Raw genomic sequence first — 10,272 nt, forward strand, 5'->3', positions numbered from 1 at the left:
TATGCATGTGCATGCTTGTAATGCATGGTACGATAGTTTAATTCCAAGATGATTTTCTTTATTTTTTTTACCAGAAAAGTTGAAGGTGTAATAATTGTTAGATATAGTGTAATTAGAAATAGGGTATCTATTTATTTTGAGTTGGATCAATTATAAGAATTTTATCCAACAAAAGAAAGAGATTGTTAAATGATTGTCTTGGCTCGGTCATCATCAAGTAATTATCTCATTAATTGTGGTAGTGTGACTGTAAGGTGAGTTGTCTTTGTCACACAAGTAATCCTCAGATCTGTCCTTAAGTTCGCGTTGGGTTAGGAATATTACTTTGTTCAATATTTTCTTTGTTTTCCAATATAATTATATTCTTTAAGCCGTAATTATTAAGTATAGATTAGATCGCGTTTGGTTATATCTCTTGTTGTTATTAATCTGTGGCACACTTGTGCTAGATCAATTGGTTTACAAGTCAGTAATAAATTCTTTTAGCTTATGAAAAAACAACGCTGTGTTCAACCATTGACCCAAAGTTTGAAACGAAAAATAACAAGAAAAATAATTAATTACATAAAGAAATGGATATATTTCAAATTTATTTAATGAAACATTAGAAACTCAAATTTGACACAACTGGACATAATTAAATTTATTTAAATTATATAATGTAAATAATAATAATAATAATAATAATAATAATTAAGACCTTTGAAGTATATTAATTATTGAGTAGTGTTTTGTTTATTTTAACAAAATTTTTATAAAAATTAAATCATGATCAACATATTTAAAAAGATCTAATTATATTGGACTTGTGTCTTGTTAGTAGTTAACCTTGTTTCATTAAAAAAAAACCTTGTTCTATAATTAACATTTTTATTAGGTATTAAATCTTAATCCACTCCTAAAACACCAATTCACTAATTGTTGGGCGAATTTCCCGTGGGATCCTTTTCTCTACACACAACACACACAACAGTTGACATTTCTTCACAATAAAACATGATTTATTGTGAAAGAAACAACTCTAACAGCTTTTGAAATGAAGAAAAGAAAGAGTGAGTTCGTTCATCTCACCAAACTTTGGCGATCACATCAAGGATACTGCTGCGAGCAACAATCTAGCTAGGCAGGGGCCAGCCCAGCAAACCATATTATAAGCTTTATGAGGTAACATCGTCGTCGTCATGACCAAACCAATACGATCACATTTCCAGACATATATGTTTCGTGGTTGTGGTGGCATTCTAACGTAAATATGTACTCGTATACACGTACACATACCTACGTACGTCAACCACAACAACAACATCAACAACAATATCTACTAGTCTAGTCTTTAGCCATAAGCCCTTCTCATGAAACATAATGCACTAGTATTCATCACTCGCACTTTTTGGAATTGGACGGTGCATCAAGGGTCCCCCACGGTCCTCTCTCTGGGTCCCACACCGTGAACTCTGACAGAGACAGAGGTATCACGGACGGTCCTATCATCTTGCATTGGGTAAAGAGAACCCTCCCCCACATATCAATTTCATTCATCTCTCTAAAATTTACCCTATGCTCTCAAATTATTAAGTGTCCATCATCTTAGATCAGTCTTTATATCATATATACTTCATTTTTATAGTTTATGAAAAAAATAGTAATATTCATCTAACATATACTTTAATTGAATAAAGACTAATGTAATTTAAGATAATTTTGGGCTTCCTAATAATTTTTTATTGTCTCTTTCAAATAATACAATCTCACCCGTGTTTGTGTTATTCTTGTATCAATAAATATTAATTTGTTAATTTTTATTAAAAATATCAGTTAAAATATTTCAACATAATTTATTTCGTTTCTTTTATCTCTATTTTTTTTCCAATTTCTACATCGGTCATATATTTTTCTCGTCAGTGTCCGTATTGTCTATGTGAATGCCTCTCTGACCTGAACTCTGATCTGATATATTTAATCTCTCGCATGCTAAAAAAGGGTGGTCTTCAGTGCTGTAATTATGGCCTAATCATTCTACAACTGATAAAGCCTCTAATAAGGTAAACCACTTTTCTCGCTCTTTCTCAAGAACCGGGGCAGGCAGCGCCATTTTCTTTTTATTTTTTAATTTTAATTTTAAGCTTGATTTCCTATATCTACTGCATGCACAACAACACAAGCAGTCAACACACACAAAGCCTCCCAACTGTGTCTATTAGTCTACTGCTACTAGTAGTGGTTGTAGTTGTACTATTTACCTCTCGAGATGTTTCATCATCAGAATATATAGTATATTTTTTATTCACTTCAACGAAAAGCTAATAGTACTTACTTGGAAATGCTTTTTTTCAAATATATTTTTATTTTCGGCTTTTAAAGCAAACAATTGGAGTTTGTGCTCTAATATGTGTGTGCTAGCTCTACAAAAACACAACCCCCTCCTACTTTACTTCTTCATATATTCAAATTTCTGGTTTACTAGGCAAAAAGGCAAAAGAAAAAAACCTCCCTCAAAACACAAGACACACTATCCCACGATTGTGCGTGTGGTTTGTGTCTGTTTTTGTGTGTCTTTGTGTGTGTGACTGTGAGAGAGAGAGAGAGAGAGAAGAGTGTGGTGGCCCATCTTAACATATGGCTCACCGTCTTTGAGGATACAAGTAAATAAGATGAGAAAGAGACTAGTCTCCAGACCAAAGACAGCAAGAGAGAGAGAGAGAGAGAGAGAAAATAGAAGGTGAAGTGTTAGTGTTATCTACAACCATCTTATATGGTTTATACGGGCTTTTGGTTTTATCTTCAAAGAAATGAAATCAAACGAACGAGAAACCAGATCATCACCACCAGTTGGAAGCTCATGTGCTTTGCATTAGTATATTAGTTTCTTTTTCAGGCTTTAAATATATTTTTGGTTCGATTCAAGTTTTTCAATTTATGGCTTTTTCTTGTCTTTTGGCAGAACGATATATATAAAGCCATCCACTCTCTTTATAAAGAATTCGGGTACCCTCCAAAAGAATTTATGTTCGCTTCTTGGCTTTTGCTACCCCAAAACCATTGTTTTCTTCCTTGTACTGTCTGAAACCTTTGAAACTTAGCTGTTTTCTTCTGCTCACACTGCTTAGCCTTATATCCTTTCCAATATAGTAGCCTAAATCTCCACTTTCCCCCCCTTTTTTTTTTCTAATATGCAAATGATGCCCGCTGACCCCTTTTCCTTATCCACTTCCATCGGAGGCTTCACTCAAGATCAGCAAAACACAAACCCTAACCCTAAACCTAATGCTCCTCCCAAGAAGAAGAGAAACCTTCCGGGAACACCAGGTCATCATCATCATCATCATCACCTTCATCTTCATTCACAATTCAAATCAAAGCACTTCAAACCATAAGAAAATAATTTATTAGCGACTAAATTTATTGACAAATATTATATATTCGTCACTAATATAACTTTAATGACGAATTTTTTAATATTTACATATGAATTTATTCGTCGCTAAAGTTAACTTTTTAATTTTTTTTTAGAAATTAACAACACCATACTAGACTCTTTATGTTGTTATTTCGCTCTCTTTTCTTTTTCATATTACAGATCCAGATGCCGAGGTCATTGCTCTATCCCCGAAGACCCTCATGGCCACAAACCGATTCATATGCGAAATATGCAACAAAGGGTTCCAGAGAGACCAAAACCTTCAGCTTCATCGAAGGGGTCACAACCTTCCGTGGAAGCTAAGACAAAGGTCCAACAAAGAGGTGAGAAAGAAGGTTTATATCTGCCCTGAACAAACCTGCGTCCACCACGACCCTGCAAGAGCACTCGGCGACCTCACTGGCATCAAAAAGCATTTCAGCAGAAAGCACGGCGAGAAGAAGTGGAAGTGTGAAAAGTGCTCCAAGAAATACGCAGTCCAATCAGATTGGAAAGCTCACACCAAAACCTGTGGAACTAGAGAATACAAATGCGACTGTGGCACCCTCTTCTCCAGGTAAACTAATTAATATATACATATATCTTTTTCCGTTGTAAATGTGTCTAAATTCAATAAATGCATTCATTCTTATTATAATTATAATTATATAGTTGTATATATGTAACATGTCCGAGGTTTTTTCATTGGTGCGTGGCATTAAGTTTCGAATTTAATGCTTCCTGAATTTATGTACTACTAATTGTGAAGGATATTGATGAGATGAAGTAATTAATGGGATTTCATTGGATTTTGAACACTTAAACAGGAAGGATAGCTTCATTACTCATAGAGCGTTTTGCGATGCATTGGCTGAAGAGAGTGCGAGGCTCACAGCAGTTACAACAACAACTCTAAATTTCAAGAGTGAAGAGGGTGCTAATAATGTGATGAACTCGCAGCAGCATGGTTTGGGAGGACATGGACTAATTGGAGCACAACAAAGTCTTCAAAATGTTTCTGGCATTCCAAAATTCGGACCACATAGTTTTCGTTTGGATTTCAATGGAATGGAACAACAACAAAGGCCAAGTTTGTCACTATGGTTGAACCAGGGGAATCCCCAGATGAATCATAATAATAATAACATTAATAGCAGCAATAGTACTTCCAATGTGGGACCCAATTACATGTCAGCATGCTCTTCTTCAGGTTTGCCTGAGATTGTGCAAATGGCTCAGGCTAATGCTATGATGGGTTCTTCATCGATGGTGTCCAATTTTGGAGTTCATCATGCGGGTTCTAATAATTCAAGCAGTGCAAATCTTTCACTAGGGAAAAGAGGGGAAGCAGGTGGAAGTACTGTAGTGGACATGGCTTCTATTTATAACAACTCTGAGGGTCAAAACAAGAATTCAAAGCCTGCTTCACCTATGTCAGCAACTGCGCTTCTTCAGAAAGCAGCGCAAATGGGTTCCACCAGAAGCACCAACCCTTCCATTTTCAGTGGTAGTTTTGGAGTGATTAACTCACCTTCCTCCCAAACTACCAGTCTCAATAATAACAACAACAATGGTGATGCAGCCATGATGCTGGGAAGTAACACTACTACTACTACTACTGTTGCTGCAAATGCAAATGATCACTTTAGCTCATTGACGCATTCATCAAACAGTTTTGACCAACTTGTGATGCAAGTCAATGGGCAGTTGCAAAGTGAGCCAGTGAAGTTGAAGCTTCATTCTAATGCTGTGGAGAACAATTTGACAAGGGATTTTCTCGGTGTGAGTGGTGGAGGAGGTGGTGGTGGACCTCAGTACCTTTCCCAAGAGCTTGCAAAGTTTGCTTCCATAAATTCACCAATGGGGTTGATCCAATTCACTAGCAACCAATGAACGAACACGTTTCGTTTATGAGCTTGTAAGATAAAACATCAAACTTCAAAGGTTTGGTGGAGGGAGAATGAATGAATTGGAGGGTACACCACTGTGAGAGATTGCTCGATCATGTTGTGAGTGGGGGGCCCATACTTCTTGAACGAAAAGAGAATATCGAACACCACGAGTCGTGCATGTTCTCCCAAATTGTTGTTATTGTTGTTGTTTTTATCTTCTGTCTTAAACCATGTTATCGTTTTTGGCTTCTCTTTTCCTTGAGAGAAATGAAGGGAGGCATAAAATAATGAAAGGAATTCTTAGTAGATAACTACGAGTTACGTAGTACTGTTGTTGACCGTCAAAATACGGTTCCTCGGCTACCATGGATATATCCTTAACTATAAAATAAAATAAAAAAATGTAAGAAATTAAATACTACTAGTAATATTATTATTAGTTGCAATGCTAATATAATTCAATCGTTTTGTCACTTTTAAAATTGGTGCGAAATAATCATCAAATTAACAGAAAATTTTATTGTGCCAATTATTTTTTATACACAATACTTAAATTTAAGATGTTATTTAAAAATTATGAGTCTAATTTTACTTAGATAAAACATATATCGATTAAGATAACCAATTTGATACTTTGGATATGTTTCACAAGATAGTATTTAATTAATTTAATGATAATAATAAATAATATAACTGAGGGGACTCTCATGCTCATGCCCAACCTTTTGGTAGATATCACAAGTGTAGCCAGAACTGTACTTGTAACGTAGCGAGAATCTAGGTGCCAGACTAGCTTTTTCGGTAGACCCTGCAGATAACTATGACAAAGTGAAGACTCTCCAGCTACACAGGACTAAAAACTGAAATTTCCTTTGGTGCAAGTTGCTATGATTTTTTTATTAGAGCAGGGTTGTTTTTTCAATAAAGATAATTTTGTTTAAATTAAATAAAATTATTATAAATTATAAAATTTTAAATATTTAATATAGTTATATATTGAAGATTCAAATTTAATTCTTTTTATTAAATTAAAATAATTTCATATCAGATTATTTAAGTGTTTTATTGAATTTGACTAATACTAGAAAATATATATGTGCATGCTAGTGATTAGAATGAATGAAAAATGGTTATTGGGTAGTGGGTGGTGGTCAAATTAACTTGTGTTGACTCCCAATGTAAATGGAATGTGGATTGACATTTCATTGCTTGACAGTTCGTGGTTGCTGGTCACTCACTCTGCACAGTAACTGTAAAGTAGGTTCTTGACTGCTTCCAATTCGGATCTGTGTCCGAAAACGATGCAATCTTCGTGTAAAGCCAAGAATTTTTCATCTGAACAAATGTGTTACATATTAATACACCCCGGCATGACTAACGGAGTAATAAATTTTCCTGTCTTTGTCTGGTGGAAATCTCAAAGGCGTGCAATTGGATTGATTCATGGAATAGAATGGGACACTATCAATTCTTGGTGAGGGGGGTATAAATTGGTTAATTTTAATCAATAATATCACACACTTTATTTTAGGAATATATATAAAATTCAATATTTTAAGTAATGATTATTCAATAATATTATTAATTAATATATCATTAGTTTGAATTAAATTAAACTTGAATTTTTTTTTGTAGAATATCAAATTTGAATTTTATGGGTAGAAAAACATGGAGGAGTGAAAAATTTTCACTAATTAGTTAAATTTAATAATATTATGACAAATATTTTCCATGAATATCACGATAAAAAATGAATTATAGCGCTGGTAATTTAAATCCGTTGAGTTTAAGTTAAACACTCAGACCCTTCAACAATGTAGCTCATTAGTTTTAACAGTAATCACAAGCTGAATTTTAATTATTGCTCTTATTACGAACTTTATTCAACTCAAGTTCAATTGCTTTTTCTTTTTTTACGGAAAAGTTTAATTGGTTTCTGTACTTGCATCTTCCTTTGCTTCTTATTAGTAGCTTTCTAATCCATTGTAGTAGCCAGTACTACACTCGTGTAATTCTTTTGAACCAATCATAGGCCATTAATATTGACATCTTAATCTCCTGGTTGGTGTGTAGAGACAAAGAGTTGAATGAAAATAATTTGTGGGCCTTATATTTTTTACTCGATCGTCTCCTTTTTAGGGCCTTGTTTGGTGAGTCCTTTTAAGATTTAAAATGAAATGACAGGGTAGGATAAAGTGTATTCAGAGTAATGGTAATTATTTATAAATTTTTAAGGGATTTGTTAAGAAAATAATTATCAGTTACGGGGTGAGCTGAATTGGGTTAATCTAATTATAAGTAAGAAATTTATTATCAACTCAGATATTTGCTCATTGTAAATTAAACGGGCTAATTCATCGAGTCATCTTTTTTTATTTTAATCTTGATCTTGAATTTCTTACTGAAACTAATTTTGTTATACTAGCAAGCTTGTAGATCAAATGTCCAATTTCAAGGACAAAAAATCCAATCCTTTGTCCATTGTAAGATTTTGATAAATTCAAAGCTAAAGTCTAACCCAATAGATAAGTTTAAGGTTTTTTTTTTCACCATAATTTTGGTATGAAATATCTATCAAGATTTATTGATAACTAATTTCTATTAGAAAATCTGATTAATTACCTTTAATTGGATCTCCTTTTTTAACAATATTTTTTCCATCTACAAGAAGATTATAATTTGTGACCTTATTTAGGGAAACTGATTCCAGTTATACTTGGACACGACTAGAGCTATAGGATTGACCTAACAGTGAAAAGAGAAGAGAAGGAATAAGAGGTCATATAGTTGAATTCTTCCTGCTAATAAAAACTAACAAATGATAACAAATATTTGTCTAATAAAAAAAACTTTTAGTAGTTTTAGTTGAAACAATCATTTAAAAAAATAATAGATCAGCTAAATTTAAGGTTAGCCTATGTTTAGTCAAAATTAAATCAAATTCAATTTTTTCGAACCTAACTTATAGAATCAAACCACTATTGAAGTTAATATAAAGAGTTATAGGATGATTTGGAATTATTCATAACTAAAAGATTTATAAGATATATAAGAGTCCCTGTTACAACCACTACCGAAGAAAACTCAGTTTTTAAAGTCACACATTTATTGTATTTAAACTCATTTATGAACCTCAAAATTTCCAAGCCACACGTTAAAAACTTCGAAAAACTCAAGTGGCATTTAAAGGTAGGGAACGTAGTCTAGCCCTAGCTATTTGTTTTTCTGGGGTTTGACTTCTGCTTCTGTAGCTAGTCCTCGTTTTGCAAAAGTAGTTCTAGTATAAATTGCTTTGTTTCCCCCACTTTGTTCCGTAATCTTTGAAAATATAACCAAACAGGATATATAAGATGTTTGGGATGCTAAGGAACGTAACAAGCAACACAAAATCCCAGCCAGCTGAACGATGTTTCCTCAGCCAATGCCTCAAGTAAAGGAAACCTAGGAAAGAGTAATGCCTTTGTTTTTTTATTGGACAATATGTCTTTGGGGATATTGATCCTCAATATTTGTAAGTAAATGAAGAGATTCATTCCATGCATGATGCACCCCCTCCCCCGTCGCTCCCAATGTAACGGGTTTAAATTTGATGTTCTTTATTAACTAAGTAGCTACACGTTCCTGTCGCCCGACAATATCTTATATCTTCATTAAAGAAAAAAAAAAGAACAAAATGTCAAAAGTAAAATAAAAAATAAAAAATCTTAACAACTATCTTAACAATGTTATTAAATTTTTTTGATATATTCTATTAAAATTTTAACCATTTAAAAACTTTTACCAACAAAAGTTTTAACAGTGTATGGTAATTGAAAATATTCAATTCTATATTTTTTTTATGGAACTCAATACATTATATAATAATTTATTAAATAGATAAAAATAATCATGCACCGAAAGTATAAAATAATTTTATACAATCATTTAATTATAATTTATTATTATATATATATATATATATATATATATATATATATATGAAATTTTTTTTTGACTTTTATTATAATAATATTAAAAGTTGTATAAATAATAATTTATGATTGAATCATACAAAATTATTTTATATTATTAATGTATAAATATTTAACTCTATTAAATATTTTTATATATTAATTTTCTTAATCAATGAGTCTGTTAGTAATATTTTTTTTAAAAAAGGAGTGTAGAGTATAAGTTTAGAAAACAAGCTGTTTGCATTGAGAGATTGTCCCACAGCCAATTGGTGATGCTAATATACTAAGTGTAGGCCATAGCTAGCTAGGGCGCAGCAAAAGGATTCTTGAAAATGTACAAAAAGAGAGTTCATGAGCCTAAATAAAAGGCAATTGCCTAATAAGATTTTCACTTTTTATTGGTATTTGTCATGACAGCTTTTTGAGACCTGAGTCGGCCTATCAATCTCTTTGAAGTTTGAACAACTTTATGTTACCTAACTAACAATAATTCTCCCATGCCTTTTTTCTTCTTTGTTTTATAAAGTCTAAGGAGTATTGACTTTATAGTTTATATTATACACTGTACAACATTTGATTTTATATACTCTGTGGTTTGCTTTTCAAAACCCTTCTTTATCCCTTGGTTAATATTGTTTATTGGCACTGCCTTAGTCAATATTACTTGATAAAAAAAATTGTAGCCTAACTAAAAAATAAAGATGAAAAGAGGCACAATTGACTTTATATTGGCTGCTTGTATTTTATGGGAGTCTTATAACAAAAAGGAAAAAAAAAGGAGGTTGTTGTTTCCTCTACTTCCCAAGTTGTTTCTTCATGCACTCTTTCTGTAATATTTTTTTACCTTCTGAATTGTTCACTCTAGAAGCCAAAAAAGAGAGTGTAATTCGAAATGTAAAAATTACATTCTGGATGGACCATTCTAGAATGTAAAAAGGGAGTGCAGGAAACAGCTGGGAAGTGTAGGAAGCTATAGCCCAAAGAGGATGCACTCTCCTATTTCTCGACCTAAAACAAAAACCCATGCTTT

At 32.7% G+C, this 10,272-nt stretch overlaps 1 protein-coding gene across 3 annotated transcripts; it reads left to right on the plus strand.

Annotated features, from left to right (window-relative positions):
• Window positions 1-2,281: 2,281 nt before the first annotated feature.
• Window positions 2,282-5,600, plus strand: LOC100811274 (zinc finger protein JACKDAW). 3 transcript variants are annotated; one of them, XM_006588713.4, is made up of 4 exons: window positions 2,282-2,854; window positions 2,942-3,306; window positions 3,578-3,974; window positions 4,225-5,600. In XM_006588713.4, the coding sequence occupies exons 2-4, from the start codon at window positions 3,171-3,173 to the stop codon at window positions 5,288-5,290; spliced, it is 1,599 nt and encodes a 532-aa protein (XP_006588776.1). In that variant the 5' UTR covers window positions 2,282-2,854; window positions 2,942-3,170; the 3' UTR covers window positions 5,291-5,600. The 3 variants fall into 3 exon arrangements, with proteins under 3 accessions (XP_006588776.1, XP_014618477.1, XP_003536984.1); XM_014762991.3 differs by having other exon boundaries at window positions 2,282-2,719; XM_003536936.5 differs by having other exon boundaries at window positions 2,287-2,841.
• Window positions 5,601-10,272: the final 4,672 nt, after the last annotated feature.

Source organism: Glycine max, chromosome 10, assembly GCF_000004515.6.
Source record: "Glycine max cultivar Williams 82 chromosome 10, Glycine_max_v4.0, whole genome shotgun sequence".
In the NCBI taxonomy this organism is placed as follows: Eukaryota; Viridiplantae; Streptophyta; class Magnoliopsida; order Fabales; family Fabaceae; genus Glycine; species Glycine max.

What these genes read in the sequence shown, in the direction of transcription:
- LOC100811274 (XM_006588713.4), top strand. Translation starts at nt 3,171, where the DNA reads ATGCAAATGATGCCCGCTGACCCCTTTTCCTTATCCACTTCCATCGGA. An exon ending in AAACCTTCCGGGAACACCAG is followed by an intron (nt 3,307 to 3,577) that starts GTCATCATCATC and finishes TTCATATTACAG; the next exon opens with ATCCAGATGCCGAGGTCATT. An exon ending in TGTGGCACCCTCTTCTCCAG is followed by an intron (nt 3,975 to 4,224) that starts GTAAACTAATTA and finishes ACACTTAAACAG; the next exon opens with GAAGGATAGCTTCATTACTC.